This window comes from Larimichthys crocea, chromosome VII (assembly GCF_000972845.2).
Source record: "Larimichthys crocea isolate SSNF chromosome VII, L_crocea_2.0, whole genome shotgun sequence".
Taxonomy (NCBI): domain Eukaryota; kingdom Metazoa; phylum Chordata; class Actinopteri; family Sciaenidae; genus Larimichthys; species Larimichthys crocea.
In genome coordinates, this window is record NC_040017.1 from 12649705 (window position 1) to 12673248 (window position 23544).

Below are 23544 nucleotides of genomic sequence, written 5' to 3' on the forward strand. Positions count from 1 at the left end.
GAACAAACCGAGTGAAACCATTGTTTTGAGTGCCTCGGAAGTCATTTATCATTAAGCTAATTGATGTGGTGGATGCAAGCCCATAGCCTCAGTTTTTATAGTACTGTACTCACTACCTAACTGCAGTTCAGTGCGCCATTGTGCAGCCTTTTCAATATTTCACTTAAGAGATTTAATCAATAAATGGCGTCCATTGCAAGTCATTTAGACAAGGAGGAGTAAGGGCTAAAATCCTAAGATGGTGTAAGAAAGAAATGAACTAAGTGTGTTTTTAGTTTTGATTTTTAGCCAAGTGCTGACCTTCAGTGTTCTGCAGCTTAACTTAATTTTAAGTTTAGACCTCCACCACACAAATGCACACACCCCTTCTTTCTCTTTCTCTTTGGGGGGCAATAGATCTTTCATGCCTTAATTTCAAATGTTGCCAAGACTCTACTCTCAATAGTGAGAGCTGCTGAGCCAGCTTTTTAACAAATCTGATGTAATGACTCTCTCATTGCTTGTTATAATGGGCTTTATCACCCATGTGCCACTAATCAGCTCTCTCGCATGCATCTTCCAATGCTCCATGGTTCCGAAGTCTCCATGGTGCTTTGGTACTTGGTATCCATTGGCACATCTAAACAAGCAATTCAGATCATTCAAACATGGCAGGGATCAGGGGAGGATTAAATGGAAACCCATTTGCAGAAGACTTAATGGATTTCTTAATATAATGCATTTAATATGTGTGTGTGTGTGTGTGTGTGTGTCTGTGTGTTTTATTTATTAATCAGTTTTATGTGAATATTTACTTAGTATTGGGTTTTTTTTTTAGATATTGACAAATTTTAGCAAGTTAGGTAATTGTAAACTCTTTTGTTACGCGTGTTTACCTCTTTGTTTGGAAGTTCAAGATGATGAGGTAAATGTGTTAAACCTACATTGCAATCATTTCAGATTCATTCCAGAACATTAACTAACGCAATATTATTATTATTATTTTTTTTTTTTTTTTTTGCGGAAGTCCAAAGAAGACACATTTTAGACAGTGGTTCCTAAACTTTCCCTTGCCACACCCACCCCTAAATAGCATTAGCCTCATTAGCATCAGCTTACCTTAACAACATTCAACAACACTGTGTATGTTTATCTCTGTGTGTTTGCAGACTGTTACCAGGTCAACAGTTTATGTAATGACTGATGTTTTGACTGTAAAATGTTACTAGAAAATATATTTTTAGAATAATACAGAATAATGATGATTCCATTTTTTTTTAATTTTTTTTTTCACATTTGATGAACCTCCACTAGCAACTTCGACTTTGAAAAACACTGATTTCGGAGGAGGCTGAATTGAAACTGCAGCAGCTTATTATAAATAAATACAATCCTGTTATATGGGATTACATTACATTGAACAGGTATTACTGTCATTTTGTCCACTCTGTACATTACAGTGGTGTGTCGAACGACATTGCGATGGTTAGATAAGGATAATTTATCCTTTTTTTTTTTTTTTAAAGAAGAGAACTATTCCCCTTTTTAAAGAGCAGTTCTTTTTCAATGAGTTGGTGTTTTTTATCTCCTAGTTCTCTGCTGCCAGGCCTGTCTCTCAGTTCCTTGGTCAGAAGAAGACACTGTTTTCAGCTGGGAAACTGCTGAAGCATTTCCTCCTCTTCAGACTGTTTTCCCTCGCTGTGTTGCGCTGTTTTGATTGGAGGAAATGAGGCAGCAGAAAATGAGATGACAACAGCCATTTAGAAGCTTTTCATACACCCCTCATATCAACTCTACTTATTCACCCACATTCAGACAGCTTGTGAGAGACGTATAAATGTTAAGAAGGCTGCTCCCCCTGCGGTGGAAAGCTTTCATCACTTGTTGATTTCACTTGTTCAATCTATTTCAGTCACAGAGGCAACGTCGCTGCCAGGATCTGAAATGGTGTTTGGTCTTTGGAAATTTTGATGTGAAACTAAGCATTAGCAAAGTGTTCTTTTCTTATTTTGTACCCTGTCAGCTTTCATGGCTCAGTTGTTGTGTCTGTGACACTGTGTCACCATGACACTAAAGCCCACATGGCAGTCACACTTCTTCTGCACCTACTGTGGCCTGAGGTGTCACATCCATGTTGGCAAAATATGACAGTGCAAGTGCAGGATCTTAGATGGATATAGTTTCTTTCTGAGATTCAAATGCAGAAGATTGCAACTTATTCTTTATTTAACTTAGCAGTTAGAATTTGTTCAAGACTTAATTTTCTCCACTGAGTCATATTTAGCTAATGAGTTTCTGGAAGGACATCATGCTGATAAAGGGACTAATTTCAATGCTTCTCTTTCTGTCTTTATACAGTCTGGAGGGTTGAACATATTAACTGTTAAATAAAAAGCATTGATGAGCCTCCCATTGATGTGGTGACAGATCTGTGGCTGTTTTGCCTAATTATGAGATCACACATCAAATAGTTTGAATTAAAGAACCGTTTCATGTTCAGCTCAATTAAAGTAGCAATGGTGTGTGTGTGTGTGTGTGTGTGTGTTGACTTTGAGGATACAAGTGGCAGCCACATGTGCATGGATGGCAGCGTTTGGAAGTAAACATGTTGTAACGTAAACCGCATGAATCACTTTGCTGCGACAACATGGAGACATTGCTGTGGATACAGGTTTGAACGTTGTAATTTGTCAACGAGTGACAACATGACAGCGCAGAAGGTGCTTGTTACTTTGCCTTGAGGAACACACAAACGGGACTTTACTGTGTCAGCTGCATGTTTTGTTTTTCAGTCATAAAGGCTTGGTCGGCATGCCCGAACACATATCCATATTTGTCTTTTTGTTCGTTATGCTAGGAGTTGTTGATCACGCTCAACCGTCAGTGCAAATCAGGCCTTCCAATATTAATATTAAATCACACAATCCAGTTTTATGTTTGCTTGTCAACTGATTTATTTGACTTCAGCGTGCTTCCACTGTATGTTTACTTCTGCCCATATACCTAATGAATGAATGAAAAATGAAATCAACTTTCATCATTTTTTTTTTTTTTTTCAAAATTTGAACTAAATCCAAAAATGTTATCTTGTGTTGAGTTTATCTTTTTACATTAAGATGGAACATGTCAACACAAATTGATACGTCTCAAGTCTAACGTGAAGGAAAGCTGCGTCAGTGGTTAAAAATGGTGATGCATCTTCTGTGAGCTTTCGGTATTCACACTAAATTTAATGGGAATTCACAGATTAATGTTTGACTTCCCTTGTCATAAATAATTTTCATTTGTTGATGACACCAGATGAGATTTTTTAATCATCTTGACACCCAGACAAAGCGACTGGCAACACCATCCATCCATCCATTTTTTATTTTTATTTATTTTTTGCAAATGTGCTCATTTCTATTCCATCAGCAGTCCCAAAATCCTGTACTTACAAAGCTGTGATCTCCATCCATCCGACAGACATGATTTATTCAGAAGAAATATCAGGCAAGCATAATTGCTATGCCAGTAGTCAAGCAGCCCCTGATCTGATAAGGTCAAAACCCTCAGACGGCCATGTAGCTACTCAGTAAGGCTGGCTGCCTGACAGCTTGATGTTGAGCAATGCAGTTGTGCAGACTCCAAGTGTGATACGGTTATTAATGGCACACTGGCTCATTGTGTATCTGGCCAGTACTAGAAAGAAAACGTGATTCTCTGCATTCTTTCGCTCCATGCCTGGTTTTGTTTGAGTCTGTTCAAGTTTGTCCTGGTTCAGTAAGCGGGTAAAGCAACGCATTAACCATGCCAGTGTCAGGGCTTAGCTTCTTATTGCCACTACTCAGTGAATACAGTATATTCACTGATCGTACTTGTTGTTTCTGTTTTATCGCGACCTAAAATGCAGCAATTCTGATGTTATTTCTACTGATGTTACGATTATAGTCCAGACTTTTGGCTCGGCATCAAAATTAGTTTGAAATCTGAGACTTTTGATGATAAATTCTAAGACAGTTTGACTATGTTCTCCTTGAGCGCAGTAATGGCTTCATTTATCTTGCTTCCCTACGGTCATTTAAGAGTTGTCTCTTTGCTACAGCTGCTTGCTTTGCACATCTGTTATATGCGGTCGATTTAAAGTGTAACACTTAACACTTTGTTTTAAAGTGTAGATCAGCATTGCACATTGCTTGTCAAGACTGTTGTGGTCCTGCTGGGGTGGGCCATGCTCATTATACCCTCGGGTCAGACCCGCCCACCTCAGAGCAGTTTTACTAATAACAGGAAACACGGCCCCTGCTGCAGATGCTAATGAGCAGCTGTCCAGATCCTGAGACAGCCTGATTACAGCAGGAAGAGCGTAGTTAACATGCAGAAATGCTCTGAAACATCAGATGTGACTTAACCGTGTCCTAGCTGTGCTTCACAAACCGAAAGGAAGGATACATATCACCAGTTATAATGTTGTGTTTGTGTGTATACTCTTTTAAATCATGTTTGTTTGAGCATTAATTATGCAAAGTTTATGCTTTCATAACACCAAGATGCACTTTTCAACCCTAAATTGGTCTGAGATGTGTTTGCGGCAGCAGCAGAACAGGCTCCATCATGTCCCTGGAGAGTGAGGTAAACTTGTGATAACAGCTCACCCTGCTGTGATATCATTATTGTTATTATGGCTGATTGCAGAGTCTCAGTGCTGAATCAGCAGCAACCCATGAGAGGACTGACTTATAACTCTGATTATTCACAACCAGGTTCTCGCTACAGTGGTCAATGGCATGGCGTTAGCGAGGCATGTAAAAGGGTTGCTTGGTTTCTTCTAAAGGAGCATGGTGTTCTGCTGCTGCTCCATGTTGAGAGGGGGGGGGGTAGTAGAGCTGGAGGAGGGTAGGATGCCTTCATGCAGGAGAGAAGATGGGAAGCTCCCGTGTACATGTACTGCAACACAGAAGTAGTCTGTTTACAGGTTCAGTTTGCTTTTTACAAAGTCTCATGGATTGATTTCTATACTGTAAGTTGAAGGGTTTTGTCACCGTTGCAACATTACATCCTTGTTATGCTGCCTTTTGGTCCAGATGTGTAGTGACTGTGTGATCTATTCATTGTCACTATGATGCAATTTAATGCACTGTTCAATAAATGGTTGATTCACCAAACCCTTTTCAATTTCATTTTCTTTCTTCTTTTTTTTTTGCCTTGATCATACTGATAAAAGCTACAAGCTGTCTCAGTTGTCATTGGAAACAGGAGCTTGGGAAACAAGGTCTTAATTTGAGACTGGGCTTTGTATCAAAAGCATGGTGCTTTTCAATCCAACACGTATTTCCTATCAAAGTGCCAGACATGTTCTCTACTAACTATTTGTCTTTAGTCTATTATAACCGTCACTGCTTGTTTGAACATTAATGTAAGCATTTTTTTTTTATTATTTTCTTCTAGGATACTTCAGTCAGTGGGATGTTAGAGCTCTGGGAGCAGGACTGACTGAAGGAGCATGGTGAAACACCAACCCCTCCAGGTCTATGAGCGCCAGCTGTGTTTGTCATGTATCACCGGGATCTACGGTTGCCGCTGGAAACGCTATCAACGTTCACATGATGACACCACCAAGGTGAGAGGGGGTGGAAACCCCTTTTTGTGAATGAACTGCAACAATAAAAAAAATAATAAAAAGGTCACTACATAATAGACATCGCCAACCAATCTGTTAATGCACTAGGTTGACATTTCACTGACCTTGCAGTCATCTTACAGATTTTTGTTTTATATTCTAAAGATTATAGATTTAAAAAAACAACAAAAAAAACTTTTTCATGGTTTGACATTCAGGTACGTAGGATTGTCAAAACAACACAGTTAGAGCTGCGCTCACTGTCATTGATTATCTCTCAAAATAATTATAGACTGTTAACACACTCATTCATGTGCTCACATCAGGTTGGGAGCAAATGAGACCTGATCATCTCATTGTGTGTGTACCTTATCAAGTCAAGGTCATTTTCCTAGACATATGTGAGTCTCTCCTGAGAGAGATCTTGTAGAATATCAATTTTTTTTTTGATGATTTGATATGATTTTGACCTACCACCTATGTTTTATGGCAAAAATGTGTATAAAATGTCATTTCTCTCTTTGATTTGTAGCTGTTATATCAGTGTATCAATTTTCACAGCTCTGAATAACAAGATGCTGTGTAGAAAGTACTGCCACTGGATGTACTAGTGAGGAAAAAAACAGTAGAACCATTTGTGTCTGGCATTCACAGCCGTCCGCTCTTACACCTCATGGTCTCGAGATGTTTTCACTCAACATTGATTTACGAAGAACAATTATCTTTGACCAAATATGTCCTTGCTGGCTTATCCCCCATCCAGTAACCTTGAGCTTTCCACAGGGGGGTTCATTTGACATTCCAATACTCCAGTACTGTGTCCAGTTGTCTGTCATCTCGTACATTCGGCACATTTTTAATCAGTTTAATCAGACTGTGTAATGAAAATTATCCATCAAATGTCTTTTTGTGCATACTTTGGTAAGGAGCAATAAGCCTGGCGGTTGTTTATTGCAGGATATGTTGCAAGTATTCTTCATAGGAGTCACATTTATTATATTATGGAAAGACTTTTAAGGTGCATATGCAAGGTTATGAGAGTTGTTTAGCATCTAAATCATTTTGTGTAAATGTATGCCTATAAATGGTTATTTATGCTGCTTTTAATATTTTATCATTTTTAACACTTTGACTCCCAGCTAAAGAATAGTGCCATGCTTTTTTTTTCTTTTTCTTTTTTTTCTAGTACAAGGCACATGCCAGGATAAGTATTAAAGCCTACACAAGATCAGCAATTCGTTCTGACCTTTCCCTTTATCTCCTGTTCTCTGTATTTAGGAAGGACACACAGGTTATGTTGCTGCAACAAAGTCAAACACACAGCACATGCTTGGGTGTGTACTCACATGCACTCGAATGGATAATTTATTTATGCCCACATACCATATACTGTAGACAAGCAGAAACCTGGGAGGCAGACAATAGACATGTCACTCAGCACGCACACACACAGGCGCACCAAAGAATATATAGCCCTAGATTAAGTGTGTAAACAAACATGCAAATCACATGGATGCATGATTATATGATTGGATCATATAAAAAGCAGAACTAAAAAAAGAGAGATTGATTTATTTTTTTTCTCCCCTCCTGTTTGCAGGAAACTGGACACTGTGTAGCTCTGTTTCCTGTTGCGAGTGGTTGTCTTTCAGGCCAACTGATAGGATAGTGCAGAGTCAGCATTCTTTGTTCACGGTGCTCATCCTTTTGTTTTGACCGTGTCGGTGGTGGACAGCACTTGTCTTGACACCCTGTGTAAGAAGCACACAGTCACACACACATGAACTTTACAGACTGCAGTTAATTTCAGTCCGGAAATGGAAAACCGTGTTTAAAAGTATTTGGAAATATAGACAACACATGCAGCATTTGTCTTGGTCCTGTCAAAAATTCTGAAGAATGGAGGAACATAGCTGAGAAACATTGAGAAAACTTCCTAGCATAGGTCAAGGTGAGTCTGCATCTTTAACGATCCCAGTAAACAAACTGTGACCAATCAAGGACAGGTATCTGCTACATGTAACTGGACCTGAGCGAATCACAGAAGCGTGAGAACGTAGAACCTCATGTTGAAACAACTGTAGACTTATTCATAATCCACAAGCGGTTCATGCTATTTCTCTCCTTTTTTTATTTTTGTTCATCTTTGTTCACTGTAATGAGCCGTTCAGGTGGCCGTCTTAGTGCAGCTGCTTCTCTCTGTGTTCAAGGTGCTTTGTAGGAAGACGGCCCACGTCATGCAGTGCAAGCTGATCTGTCGTCTCAGTAATAATTGAAAGTATTTCCATTTAGCCAGTCTTTACCATTCAGTCACACAAAAGGCTTCAAAAATAGAAGCAAAGCTCCTCGGCCTTCATTTGTCAGTGATCTTGTGGTCTCCCTGGCCTGTGAAATATTGGACAAATGAGACGGCACAGTAAGCTAGAGGCAGGAAGTGCACTTACTCGCTTGCAAGAATGATGGTGACTTCACAATGTGATATATTGATGTTTTGTTTGCTTTGTAGAGCAACAGCAAATGTAAAACGGCAAGTGAATCAGAGCTCGAATGGGCAGAATTAAAGCCAATACAAATAAATGGCGTAGAGATATTGATTGTGAAAATCTTTCCTTTTTGTTTTTAGACTTTTTGTCTCTGCATTTTGTCAGCCTGATCCCATATTGTCCACTCATTTTCCCTGTGGCTGTCAAACTGAAAGGTCATAAACTTCAATAAATCCGATGTGAGATGACTCAATGATGAGGCTGAGGGTGTGATGGATGCCTGGTAATTGTTTTTAATGTAAGAAATGGTAATGGTTAATCTTGTGGATTTTGGCTCGTCAAATAGGTGGTAGAAGTAGTCGAGCACGGGCTGTAAGGTAAACTTAATCCTTTTAATCAATTATTAGATTTAACTATCTACATCTTGTTTGCTTTTTTTTTTTTTTGACCTGATTCAGCAGATCCATATCCCACCCTGTTATAAAAAAGTAAAGCGGTAGTTTTCCTAGATTATATTCTTCCACTCAACCTGCTCTCACAATCTTCTCCAGGGCATTTGTCATCTTTATTCATCTGTGATTTATAGAATCACATCTGGTATAAAATATGATTGCCTCGCAGGTCAACATCCACTGAGATTTGTTGTGCTTCAGAACATTTCAATCAATATTTGGAAAGAGGAAGCGTTTGTGTTTTTCACTGATGACTAATCTTAATGCCAGGCTTGTATTGAATGGTAAAGCCACAGTTTCATTACTTTATTTAATAGTTTGCGGAGGTGATTTAAAAACAATGTTTCCAACACCAGCAAATATGTCAGGTGATCTGCTGACTTCCCCCACCTTGTCTCTCAGGCTGTTTACACACCAATGTTCCAGAGAGTAAAGCCAAGGCCTAGAAGGGTGACAGGTTTATTTGTAGCTTCACTATAATTTAATTACACGACTAAGAATATCCTTCAATAATTTAAAACTAGAGCCTCTAGCGTGAGGGCAGTCACTTTTAATGTGTAAGAAAGCAACTGTCACTAGGGGACTGAATGGAAGCTGTGCGAAATCTAAAATATTCACCTGTTTCCACCTGTTTTTACCTGGAAAAAACAGGTGGATACAGGTGCTAACTAAGATGGTTACTGAACAACAGCTAGCGGCTTGCTAGTATGTGGCTGTTGGTATGTTTGATGAGTCCAGTAACATAAACATTTTGTAACTGCCTGGCTCTGCCCATGATTACGGAAGTCTTATCCTGAGCTCAGTCCAGAGCTGAAGTGTCGATCTTGCAAGACCGGTAAACAACAACAAATATTGCAATACATCCTGTCACAGCAGAGCAGTGATCAGATTTAAAGGGGTTTGAAATGGAGAAGCAATGCAGGGGCAGCCAGCCATGTTGGCTGCTGACTTGTACCACTTGTTGGCTGGAGCAGTGCATCATTTTGTCCATAAAATATATGGTTATTTCTGTATTTATTCATTTTCATTCATTATTCATGTAGTGTGGGCGGTTTATGTTCAGTTCGGTATGAGGTAGGTTTTAGGGAGGGATATTTTTCTGTATTCAGGGACACCATCCTGTTTGCTTACACTTTGTGTGCATCACTCTGATGGCATTATGAAGCATAACACACAGCAGTGTGTGAAATGCCAGGGACTTATCTGGATATGCTCAGGAATGTGACAAGGGACTGAGGTGTTAAATCTGGTGAAGATGAAGGCAAAGAGGGAGGCCTGTGAGGCCTGTGCCTGTGGCCCACAGGGAAAGAAGCACCGTCAGCAAAACCCTAACTTTGTCTTTTTCTGCTGCATGTGAGCAAAATAATGTCTCTCCTACATTTACCCGAGTTTATTCACACACACCAGCATGTTTGTTTGTGTCTGTCTGTATTTATCTTTCACAGCAAGTTGAACGAGGAGCATATTTTTCTCTCCACAGTGTTGGCATGTTAGATGGCAGCACACTGAGTCAAGCTGCCATCTAATTGAATGTATCATTTAATTGCGTGTTGTCTATATAGTAGCAGGTCTGCGCTCCAATTATGTGGCCAAACATGAATGCTACCATATGATTTAGCATGTGAATGTTCAGCGTCTATTTTGGTATAGGAAACTCTTCATTTTGTCTGTCAAATCATACACTACTTTATGCCAGATACAAAAGTGTATTACATGAAGTAAACAAAACTAAAATGTAAATAAACTAGTAAATGTGGGTGATATTACATCTTCTCTAAACTAGATATGATGCTACAGCGTCTCTTAGTAACCGTTGTTTTGACAATCTGCTATTTGTCTTCTCCTCTGGTGACTAATCTTGTCATGTGTCTGTGTGGCACTTATTCCCAGAGTTATATCTCATCCAGAAGAATTAAATCAGCTGAGCACAAAAATTTGTGATGTCAGTGTGCTGACAACTTCCAGTGCGTCACTGTACATGTTTCTTCATGTAGCGCTCCCTCAAAAACCCAAACATGCTTAATTGTTATCACCAGTTCATGTTCTACTTTTAAAAGAATGCTCTGTTAGAAATGTGTGCAGCGGTTATTTTTACACACTACATGCGTGCTTGTGTGATTTATAATGTGCCGGCAGGTGTTATTTCCCGGTGTACTGCTGCTAAGGGAGTCATAGTTAAGCTGCAGTAGCAGATAGCTTCAGCAAATTTACACACATACACACCTACACAACAATACACACAACTTGTTCATCTGTTTAACATGTTTTTATTTAGTAACACTTCCCAGAACATATTGCACCCTGGTTCCATAAATGGCACAAGGTTGACTTGTAAATCAGATGCAAATCTTAAAGGATGGTGCTGCCATCTGCATTGTTAAAATAACCATATATCAAGCACATGTTTTTTTTTGTGTGAATGCAAGTAAGTAATCAAGTGTATGTACACATTGTGCTGTAGAGCAGCTGTTGGAGTAATATGCTGTGTATATGACACTTTATTGTCACCTAGGTGCTGTTTGACACGTTGAAACCTGTGATGTTTGCATTGTCATTAGTGAGTGCCCTCACATGGGCAAATAAATATCAGAGCAATCTCTGCAACCAGAATATAAAATCAGTGACTTTACTACTGACTTTACTAATTTTACAGTCAATTACCACCAGGTCTGCAAAATTTAGGCCATCACATTAGTGAGTTATTTATGAAAAATAATAACAAATTATTTGAGACCTGATGCTCGACTGTTTATGACTCACTTTACTCATGTGGGTAGTGGAGCTCAAATGTTCTCTGCTACAGAACTTGCGATAAATATTTTGGAGCTGCAGTGTGAGGAAACATAATTAAATAAATTGATGGTGTTAGTGTTACAAATAAATCTGTGCCAGAATTTTAAAAAAGGCCTTCCAGAAATTATGTAAACTTCACAAGATTATTGCTGTAAATGGATTTTAGACATCCAGTAGCCTCAGTTGCAATCTTATGTACAGACACTGTTTGACTCTTCAGTGCCTAAAAAGGGCTTTAAATTCTTATCAAATTCCTAGAAAATGTTTGTTTATAGTATTTGAGTTTAGTGACCAAAGTGCAGCTGCAGGATTTTCAGGAATGTGTTCGTTTCTGTTTTTTTCCTTTATCCATTTTATCTCTTTATTTCATTTCTTTTTTTTGTACATTTCTTATTTTGGATGCTAATTTCTTCTCTGTTTTACTTGACTAGACTACTTTCACAGGGTTGCTACAGAAAAAAGCTATTCCAATCATTTTGAATTACTTACTAAATTTGATTTGAATTAAAGCTAATTCAATAGCTCTGATTCTTCCAGAGGGGAATTTAGTCCCCTTTGTCCTGTATGATTTCTCCAAGGGAGAAAGAAACAACATCACACTAATCAGAGTAATTATTTGAACAAAGCAGAGATTACATTACATGAGATGACGTTAGCATGCTGTTCTTCAAACTCTTCTCAGAGATTGTGGTGGTCTGATTTCTGTCGGTGCATCGTGAGTCCATGCCACAGGGTCCGGATAAACTGCCAGCCATGCAGAATGGTAATGTGATGTCACCAGGGCCGGCCAAGTCAAATCAGGCGTCTGCTGAGTTAGCTGGCAAACAGGAAGAGAACATCAGACCTAACAAAGTGCTTCAATCTTCAGAAAATAAGAAATGATTCTTCAGTACAGATTTTTTTTTACTTAGTTTTAGAAGCTAAACAAGCTAAACATTTGTACTACTACTGTGTGTGCACACTGTGTGTAAACCAAAATGTACAATTTGTGGACTCCTTAAGAACAAATGGTTGCTTGTTGACAGACAAGATGTCCTCCTTTTGTTCAAAGTAAGGAGAAAGGTCATGGTGGCACTTGTCAATTGGATGCAGTTTTTACCGTGTGCATCAAAGTAATCATAAGAAATGGGAGGTAATTGCTATATTCAAGTCAATACAGCAGTGTGAGTTAATAATGGATACTAAAGTCTCAGATTTACCATCAGATAAATCTTAGAAATGACATTGGACACAGTTTATTAGGTCATCCGTTTAAAGAAACCCCAGTGTTCAAAACTTATTGAACCCACTGAACCGTCACTGCTCTCTCAGGGGCGTCTCAGGTCGCATCCCTCACAATCCACAGGGGAGGAGGAGGTGCTCGGATGGAAGGGTAGGGGGTAAACAATTTCTCTCAGGAGCAAGTTCCGATTTCCCAGGTGTTTCCAGGTAGTCATTAAGGACCACGGGAACCACGATCGATGCTCTCTCGCCAATGATCAGAGCTGCCTCCCATGGAGACCATGGTAACCTTTTTATCACTTGAAGTGATTGGCTGTGTTCTTTGTTATAAGACCTACGTGGAAGGAGGTAAAAGTGTGTCAGCTTAAACAAAAAAAAAACGCCTGAAGAATCAAACAGTATTTGCTCTTTTGAAAAATAGCCGCAGGATGTTTCTCCAGGAATATTATTTGATGTAGGGGTAGGACTGTTTTTCTTGCATGTACTTCAGAAGCCATGTCCAAATATGAGAGTGGATGTAATCAGCATTCTCCTTGGGCTTGTTTCCCTTTTTTGTACAACTGTTCTCTGTTATGCAATAAAACCAATGCCAGAAATTAAATACGGTAATGCATCTTTATGTCATCATGATTTCCACATTAAAACTGACCCAAGGTCTGAATGCTGAAATGTGGGAAAGCTCTTTAAACAGACTTTGAGTTCAAAACATGACCTTTCAAAATGACGCACTGTTTAAAATCATTTCAGTCAGTGGATTGAGTTTGTGATTCAAAACTTCCATATTTAGCATTTGAAAAGCTTTTAGATTTTTGTCAGGAAGAGAGAGGGGGGGAAAAAAAAGGAAACCGACTTGAACTGAGACCAGATACAAACAGGTCAGGCAGACTGTCTTACCTGTGTGTCGCATCAGCTGGACGAGGCGATAATAATCTGATCCTCGGCACACACAACAATGGTGCATTCAAGCTGATATGCTTAGGTTGCTTTACTGACTGTCTATACTGACACTTCACTGCACACAACGCACACATGCAGGCGATTTTCTAAGAGCATTCAGACAGCAACTAACGAATATGGGTTTTATTTATTTCTTTTTTAAAATGTTTTTTTCTTTCTTGGAGCTCAAATTGATTGTTTTGTCCAGCAATTCACAGTGAAAAGGAGCAAATCCCCCACACTTGAGTAGCTGGAACCAGTGAATCTTTGGCGTTTTTCCTTTTTGATTGAATCAATTATTAACATGATGAATGACTAATCAAATAACTAACTAATGGTTTTGGCACTAAACAACATATTGATGTAATGCATCTTTACTGCTTTCACATATATTTAGACCAAAGTCTTCGCCCTCCCAACAACATGACACTTGACATCTATAATAATTACAATTACAGTTGACCTTTTGATGTGATGTGACTTTTTCCTCCAGAAGGAGGTCTAAAGAACAGATTTTCTGAGGAGATGTGCACTTATCCAGATTACATAGAACTGACTACTACTCCTGAGATAAAACTACTCCTTTTTATCTAAGATTGTGATCAGAATATGTGTGGCTTCGTCACACCCCTCACTTCATGTGTTTACTCACGTTAACTGATTAAAGTCCTACTTCTTTAACCTAGATAATTAATTATGTTAACACTGTACAGTATCTGGGTGTGTGCTTGCATGTTACCCGAGGGTTATCGGCACATTTTAAGTCGGTCAACACTGCCGCTGCTCTGTTTTCTTTTAAATTATGAGCAATTTTCCATACTTTACAAAAAGGTTCTGACTCGCAGCTGACGTGTAGATGTGTTCAAAGTACTCTGAGAAGGATGACGGAGCATGCCTACCTACACATATCCTCCTGGGCTTGGGCTGTGTTTCTGTTCCCATATTTGAAGATTTAATATTTGCTATGGTACAAAAGTGCATGGCAGAGGATGACAGTAATTAGTCGGCTTACATGTGAAGTTATTAAAAGTAATTCCTTGCTAATGAGCAAAGTGTATAAGGGAATACTCTCTGCAAAGGTCAGCAGCCAGGATGACACCATGTGCTTAACGTAGGAAAGTTTGTGAAAAGTTTATTTCGAATAAACCGGTCTCTGAGGATTTATTGGAAAGTATAAAGATCACATTTTTTACTTTGCTGCTTTGCATTAATTATCACACCATGCAGCTGTGTGTGTGCTTTAATGCCATACGAGATATTTCTTTTGTCAATTCTAATACATCCACATAAATAATTCATTGCATTTATTTCTGTGTGCGCAGTGGGAGCTGCTGTGGTCCCTCGTCCTCCTCTTTACCTTCTGTCTGCTGCTGGTCTGGTTCTACTTCTGGTGGGAGGCACATAACGACTACAACGAGTTCAACTGGTGAGTACAGAGCTGAGCTGAGCTGAGCCGAGCGCTCCTGTTTGCTGTCAGGTCAAACTGGAGGCAGACGCCTGTCACCATATTGTTTCTGCTGTAAATAAATTCTAACAGTGCTTGTTGACTTCCTAAATCATCACTTTAATCTGTCCCCTGCTTTAAGCTGAGCAGAGACCACCCAGACCTCGACAGATTACGCCATTACATAACCGAGATGACTCGCCCAACATTTCCTATCCTGTAAATGACTCAGCCCTGTGACCATTAGTTCATGTCACTGAGAACATTATAAGCTACCGAAAGTGCTCATTCCAAACCTAAGCAGAATCCATCTGTTTTCAATCGCATGTTTTAATGCAAAGCACCACACACAATTTCCATAAAGCATTCCCGCGACTTATAGATAATTAATAGATTCAAGGTGAAATTACACACAGAACTAATTGACCATTCAGAAAATAGATAGATAGATATGAGATAAAACTAGAATTTTCACCCAAAGCACCACAGCTGTATTAAAATTACAGAGGAAACACAGCTGCTGTCTGTGTTCCATAATGTCATATACCCCCAATCTTTCTCTCCAACTACCTTTCCCCTCCCCCTCTCCACCTGCTCTTGGTAACCTCTACAATGTCACCCTTTCCTCTTACTATCATCTGTTACCTTTCATCTTCTCACATTCCTTACCCAATGTCGTTTTTCTGCCATATCCCAATCCCCCCCTTTCTTTTCTCCTTCATTTATCCCTTTGTTTTTTCCTCTTGTACCTTTTCAATAGCCTTTTCTCATTATCGTTTGCTCTGTGTATATTCACAGCCACCAGCTAGACCAGTTTTATCAGCCATCTCACTAGTGTTTTTTTGTTTTTTTGTTTTACTTTTCTAATAGGGAGTAAACAAATTTCCTGCTTTCCATTCTCCCTTTTTTGTAGGGATTGCACAGATAATCACAGAGATGACATCCATGCCCTTATGTGTTCTAGTGATTTAGCAGCAGGGAGTGTCCCACTCCATCTGCAGTATAAATATATTCACAAAGGACTGAAAACATCAGCACTAAGTGACCCTGCTGTGTCACTGGAATCACTGATAAGGCTTTGAAAGTAATTAGTGCTATAGGCCTGAGCTGTTAAAACACACATGCACACACTCATACACTCGTCTTTGCCCTGCACTTTATAAGATAACCAGCATCCCTCTTTATTCTTTTGAGCGACTGTGTTTGGATGCATCTGTTTGCAAAAATGTTTGATACGTGCAAGCTTGTTATCTTCGTCCTTGCCTCCCCTGTTGTTTCCCATACCGAAGCCCTACAGAAGACAAAAAACAGCTGTCAATAATTTGCGACCCAGACATTATTATAACATTAATATAATAAGCTTGTTGGTCTGAATTCTCGTTGTAGCCAGGCAGTAGTGTCTGCGGTCACTGAGGCTGCTGACTCTGTTCGCTTTACTGCAACAATAAAACATCAGCGTTGAGTGTACTTGATGTGTGTCTGTTGGTGTTTCCAAGGTTTTTGACAGGCAGTCTACAGTAGCTTACGTACAAGTCGCTCACAAGGTTTTTGTTTTGCTTCTTCATTTTTTAACTCTCCTTTACCTGGCCATTGTAAACTGATGATGCTACAGACCCACACTGCCCGGCTATTCGTTTGTGAAATAAGGCCTGTAAATAACGCTGCAGGCTGTTTTTGTCAATATGATGTAATATAATTCTACAAAACTCTGTCAATTTCTTATATAAATCATGGATTGGAATCAAATTGGTAAATAATGTTAATAAAAGGCACCCACATGCACACAGAAAATGCAAGTGAACTCTCAGCATGTGAAATGTTATTCACTCTCTTGTTCCTGCAGGTTCCTCTACAACCGCTCTCGGGAGTGGAGTGATGGCACTGTTCCCATTCTGGCCACCACCGCCGCTGGCTTTACCTACATTGCATTTTTAATGGTCAGTTTAACGTCAGATATTTTCTCTCTGGAGATGTTCTTCTTCATGCTCTGATAATGGTTTACTAGCTTTGGAACTGTTTGTGTTGCTAGACATCGTAGTGTTGAGCAAGTTGAGATCTGTGAGGCAGCAGACTTGTTTTTCAAGGTTGTCTCTTGTTTTGTTTTTTTTCCCTCTGGTTTCAGGTTTTAGCACTTTGCCACATTGCACTTGGGCAACAGTTGAATTTGCACTGGCTCCATAAGGTAATGTAATGTAATGTAATGTAATGTAATGTAATGTAACTGTTTTGTGTGTGTGTGTTGGTAGGAGGTAGAAAGGGTTGGGTGAGTTTTACATATCTTTCTCTGTGTTGTGGTGTGTGTGTGTGTGTGTGCGCGTGTTAATTCCTTCCCAATCAACTGAACTTGACCTGAACTTAAAGTTTGGATCATGTTGTCCCAGGAAGGTTGTGAAACTCTAGTAAATGACCTGGTCTAAAATGTTATCAGCAAAACAAATACAAGGACCAAACATTGTTTGGGGTTGGAACCAGCTGGGAGCTATTTGGGGTTATTCTGTGGCATGTGCTTGTGTGGGTGTGTACATGTATTTATCCAAAGTGACAGAGCCTCTGATTTTTTTTTTTTTTTTTTTTTTTTTTTTTTTTTTTTTTTTTTTTTTTTTTGTTATCTCTCTCTATCCGTCTACACAGATAGGAGTGACTGCTGCTCTGCTCACCACCATCGTTGGGGTGATATATATCAATGAAACATGGCGGCAAGAGTGGGATGTTATCCCCATCTCCCTGCAGGTCAGCAGAATGAAACAGAGGAAAGCCCTAAAGCCACTTTCGATGGTTTGACATCATTGCTGATGCCAAGTTTGGGTACTAAGCTGAGTGTTGTTATACCCAGGATGGAGGCTCTATTATTTTTACATAACCTAGCCCTTGGCCATTGGTTTGTGGGCACTGAATAAAATAACTGAGCTGTAAACATGTCCAGAATTAACTGTTTAAACATACACGAATACCTGTTTAAAACTTATATAGAGATATTTGAATATCTGCATCGTCATGTTTAAATGAAATCCAAGGAGTCGGAAGAAGCTTATAAGTACTGTACCACTGTGATATTGTTGAAACTGATGCCATTAAAATTGAATCCCTTTACAAATTATAGCTATTATCTCTGAATAGTGTTACCAGTGTCTTAACCGCAGATAATATCTGTAATTCCACGCCGCTCTGTCTTTCCCTTACCTTATTTCCCCTTTTGTCTCCATATCCTTTCTTTTCCTCCGTGTCCTGCCTTCGTCCTCTCTACTCTGCCTCACACCTGTGTCCAGGCCACGGGTCCGTTCCTTCACATTGGGGCCCTCGCTGCGGTCACAGCGCTGTCATGGATTGTGGCTGGACAGGTTGCCCGCACAGAAAAAACAAGTAAGTTATTTTTTTTGTTTGTTTTTTTTATTCTGCAACACAGTTACTTATACCTGCCGTAACCATCGGCCACACGCGCGTACATGCGCAGGAAGAGTGGTGAATGATTAACACTGTGTAGACAGAGGCCGAGACCTCCACCAAGGGTGTCAGAGATAACGAACATTCCTACGGGCTCATGTGATGTTTTCCAGCCAGGACACCTTGGATTGTTTTCTCTCGGAGTACAGGACTCTTTCTGAGGATTAGCAGCTCTTAGTGTGTATTCTAGCTCTTTCTGCTATCTGCCTTTTAGAGTGATTAACATAACAGTCTTCATATTGGACAAGGCAGTTAGTTAAATGTCTCTCACAGTACTAAGGCCTAAGTTAATAAAAGCCATGTTGAGTACTTCACTACATTTTAGGTTCTGCTTTGTAGAGACTTGATGAGGTGGAAAGGTCTTGGCCAGATTACTCCCACTTTAGCATCGCTGCTGTAATGCAGAGTGAAGTCTGAATACCAACGAGGATGTGAGGGTGTGTGTGTCTGTGTGTCTGTGTGTGTCTGGTTTGTGTGTGGATTAAGACTGTGAGTCTCCTGTGTGTAACAAGAGTTGTCTACTCAACCCCGCCCCGGAGCTGACCTTGAAACAAATACATTCCCCTGTTTGTGTGTATGTGTGTGTGTTTGCATGTGTGGCCACTTACAAAGACACACACAACTCATCGCTCACTTACACTAAGATGGATGTAGAGGAAAGTGTATCTTCTTGGCTTCTGATGTCGGTGTTGTTGGCCACTCTGCGTAGCTATAAATGGTCCTGAACATTACCCACATTTACAGCGACTGCTTACGTCACACATCTCTTTGAAAACTAAACTAGAGTCGGAGATCACTCAAAAAATGTTCTCTTGGGTACAAAATCAAAACCCCATGACTGTTTTCTCATAAATGTTGATGCTGTGGCTTTAATTAGTTTATTCATGTTCGTGCTTAGCATGTTTATTAAAAAGAGACCAGCTTGGCACTTGAACTGCATCTGTCATTGGTCACACAGGTGAAGCTCAATCATAAATTTCTATATCATGGGTAACAACTGCAACTATATTCTCATGTGTTTACTCCCAGTGTTCCAGGTGGTAGTTGTGCTGCTGTATCTCAGTGTGTTACTGGGACTCTACGTGGTGCCCCTCTACATCGCCTCCCCCTGCATCATGGACACAGCCACCCTTAAACCTCGTCCTGATGTCATTGGCCACCAGGGAGCGCCCATGGTGAGTCAGCTGACCTCTATCATCCAATCCGAGTGTGGAAATATGAACCTGGCCACTTGAACCAAATTGTATTACATCTGCTTTCACACTGCCGTACATGTTTAGCTACCTGATATAGACTCCTTTTCACAGCAGACAATTTGTCTTGTCAAAGAAGGAAAAGCACAGAGGGGAATTAATAACATTAATGATGGCTGTATTCCATTTAGGTGATCCAGTTGCAGGGCTCTAGTATTGTGCTTGCTCACTCACTGACATGGTTTATAGAGACACTTAATGGAATGAAGCCAGCCTTAATCTTATTATTTACACGTGTCTGTCCTGCTTTGACAGTCAGAATGTCTGCTGTGAGAGGGGTCTGTTGGCTTCACAGAGGGTCAAACACCCTCACTTCAGCAATGTTGGTAACACTGAGCCAGTCCGCATGTGGAGCCCTTAACCCAGAATGTCGAGGACCATTTAAAGAAAGCAGAGGAGAAACCACACTGGCCTCATAGATATTTGTTCTCCTTGTTTTTCATTAATTTTTCTTCTCCTGCGCTTCCCAGGGCTACTCTGGTCTATTAATGACCTTGTGGTCGCGCAACTGAAAATAGTCCACAAACACAACCCAGTGAGAGCCTGGAGCTCTGACTGCCTGATGTATGGCAGCGATGTATTTTCTAATTTGTGGCGTTTTACCCGACAAAGGCTCGATGTTAAAAAGAATCGATCAGAAACTGCTTTTGATCAGTTCAGTGCTGTCTCTTCAGCTGTTTTCAGTTACACCATCTCTCTCACAGATCAGATGTTCGACTCTACTAACACTGTTAAAAAGCCTGTTAGAGCCTGTTTGCTAAGCATGCATCCAAAGCCCACATTAAGATGATTTATGCATGCAAAAGCATATCTTTGCTTTTTATGTTTATGCGCTTGGATTAATGTTATTGCTAAACGTTACCTGAATAAAGATTTATGTACTTGGCACGATATGTGGCTCAGTTATTACACAACAGTTGGAAAGAAAGCAAACGTGGATTCCTGGTTGTTCATAACAGTTACTCACACTCTCCAAAACACACTCTGCTTTTGTGGTATTTGTGATCGATCCTCACAGTGGAATCTAAAATTAGGTGTGGCCCTGTGAGGCTGTGAGAAACTCCCACTAGGAAAAATCACATGATTGGACTCTGTTTCCCAGAAGGACTCTCTATTGATTACAGTATCATTCCAATCCTGTTGGTCACTAGCTTGACTTACTGGTTCTCATAGAAGGATGATTTTCTAGTAAATGATGTGTTAACCTTTTGACCTTTTATTGATCATAACCTTGATTCAAAGCATTAAAGAGTGGTCCACAGCACTGCCTGTTTTTCCTTACACAACATTATGTGTTTGTCTTTGCTGTGTGTCTGTGTTTCCAGCTCGCTCCAGAGAACACACTGCGGTCCTTTCAGCGAGCTCTGCATATGAATGTCACTGGGTTGGAGGCTGACGTGGCTATCAGGTACACACACACACGCGCACGCAATCAATACAGCAGAATGACGAAACCAAATGAATGAATGAAGGGTCGTTTAGTCCCTGTCAAGATTCTGCCTACCTGTTCGATTTCCTTTCATATGTTATGAAAAGAAAACATTGGTGATATGTAGTCCAGTGTGAGCTTCAAAACGTAACGCGTGTAGGAGAATTAGGCAAAGTAGTAATATTCATGTAAACGCACAATTTGAATACAGTGATGTACCAGCACATCAGTCTGTCAGCAGGCAGTAGATGAAGGCATGACATCAGCAACATAATGCGAGTTGACAGGCTGAGCTCAGAGAGACTCACTTGGAGGAAGAAAGAGGAAGTGGGTAGGTTGGATCGTGTAGTGGCCATAGTATATGATGGATGCTTATGCATGTGTATTGATGGATGATGAGTAATGATGTCAGGGGTGGGGAGTGTTGCTTTGCTGGTGCAGTGTGTGTTTGTGTGGTTGGTCAATTAGCTGCAGACTCCTTTTCCTGCTTTAGCAACCATGTTTTGTGCGTGCGTGCGACTTGTACAGTCCTAAGAGAGGTGAATGGATGTGTGATCAGTGCAGGCTGCTGACAGGTGAGCTCCTGACTGTGCTGAGTAATTAGACCTGATGACAACCAGAGCGACAGTGAGACTCCACTCCTGCAGCAGACCAGACACGCACATACATGCGCCCACATACAATGTACCAAGATATTTTCCTATCAGTTTATCATTCATCATTACAGTATTTTCACTGACTAACTTAAGTTAAAGATAAACGTGTTTGGGCTCATATTCACACAGGTGTTTTTTTTCTGCTAACAATTTGAATGGCAAAAGTTTAGAAATGTTGTCTTTAGTCTGTTTACCGGAAAACATGCTAAACTTGAAACGGGAAAAGTCATTTGGTATATAAATAATGCACAGCTGCTTTTTCCAAAAATAACTCTTACATTTGGGCTAAACTCTTGTCTCTTCTGTCCTCCCTTTCACTGGTCTGGTTTGTCAGGATTTCAAGAGTTTACCCTTGAACCAACTTCTATCCAAAGTCTTTTGAGAGCTTTTATTCCCCTGCTAAGCGTGAGCTACAGATGATACCTTCTGATGATCCATTTGAGTCCCTTTTTGAGTGTCAACGTTTGAGTTATTATAACAATGTGAGCGACAGTAGTTCTCCTGTTTTTGATCTCAGTGGGATTATAGAAAATTATACAGATGAACACACGTATCATTACTTAGTTCTCTGAAAATAGCCACCCTCTGGCCAATAAGAATCAAGGATTTTCTGTAACCACTAATGCTCAAAAGTCCCCTCTGATCATTAGTGTGGATGGAGTACCTTTCCTGATGCACGACCGCAGCCTGCAGAGAACCACAGACGTGGCGGAGGTTTTCCCAGATCGACAGATGGACGACGCTTCACACTTCAACTGGACAGATCTGCAGCAGCTCAACGCAGGAAAGTGGTTCCTAAAGGTACTTCTCGGTTGCTGTTGTTCAGATTGAGAGCTATTCCAGCTTCTGACAGTACAATGCAGTGCTGTGATGTGTGATAAAGGTCACTAGCCCATTGAGTCATGAGTACTCTACAGTATGTGTCCTTCCTCACTGATCCTTCATGACGTTTTCTGGTTTCATCTAATTACTGTGATCCATTAATGCTCTAAAGGTGCTTTCCTGTATGCAGAGTGGATCGGGGTCAACTAGTGCTTCAAAATAATTTCAACCCATGTGAAGTACAATACTAGTGGGCCAAACAGGATGAAAACACACCGAGAATCATGTAGAAATTCTGCCTGTTCTGATCCCCAAGTAATCTCTCCTGCATATAATATTGCACCATCTACAAGAAGTGGAGAAACTGTGTAGACACATTGCATATTCTGTTACTAAGGAAGATAATCTAGATAAATGTGGTGCAAGATGCCAGTAATGCAGACACATGGTTTTCTTGCCCTGTGTTACTTTGCTGTGTTCCACTTAAATCCCTCTTCACTACTCTCAGTGATGAATCTGTTCTCTATATTTTTACTGGCGGAAAAACTGCTACGACAAGCGTTTCTTTAATGTTTAAATGTCTAAATATATACGCGCACTGTGTAGTTTTGTTTCCAAAGGAAGGTTTAAACTCATTTTGTGTGTTTTGCAAGATGTTTTATAAGATCTGAATTCTGTACAGACATTTGGCTGTTGTGCCTCTGATGTCAGTATTCGTTCGAATCTGCATTATTCTCTCCACTCTTCCCCACAGTCTAATTACATTTCATGTGTGCACGTTGTGACTTTTTTCCAAGAAAAGCTTCTTCAGTGTGCAGTTATGACAATTCACTGTCACACTTTTCTATATAAACAAGCATGTACTAATCAGTCTATTATGTAATCAAAGTGTCATTAAGATATGATGCATCTGATCTTCTTCTCCTGTGTGCTCTGGCAAGGAGCGAGGGAGCAGTGAAGCGAGAAAGGATGTGAAGGAAATGAGGAAAAACATTCAACTATTTTTATTTCCCGTAGGCGTTGTCCAAACGCTCTA

At 40.1% G+C, this 23544-nt stretch overlaps 1 protein-coding gene across 4 annotated transcripts in view; it reads left to right on the top strand.

The window, feature by feature from the left end:
- Positions 1-23544, top strand: part of gdpd5b (glycerophosphodiester phosphodiesterase domain containing 5b) — a 38338-nt gene that overhangs the window by 8179 nt on the left and 6615 nt on the right. For all 4 annotated transcript variants that reach the window (XR_002042520.2, XR_003462549.1, XM_019268214.2 and 1 more), the window contains exons 2-10: positions 5407-5578; positions 14786-14889; positions 16751-16844; positions 17030-17089; positions 17539-17637; positions 18174-18267; positions 19378-19523; positions 20927-21009; positions 22337-22487. Coding sequence is in view for 2 of the 4 variants with exons in the window: in XM_019268214.2 (XP_019123759.2) it covers positions 5462-5578; positions 14786-14889; positions 16751-16844; positions 17030-17089; positions 17539-17637; positions 18174-18267; positions 19378-19523; positions 20927-21009; positions 22337-22487 (948 nt within the window). In the remaining 2 variants the exon portion in view is untranslated. The remainder of the gene's footprint in view (positions 1-5406; positions 5579-14785; positions 14890-16750; positions 16845-17029; positions 17090-17538; positions 17638-18173; positions 18268-19377; positions 19524-20926; positions 21010-22336; positions 22488-23544) is intronic.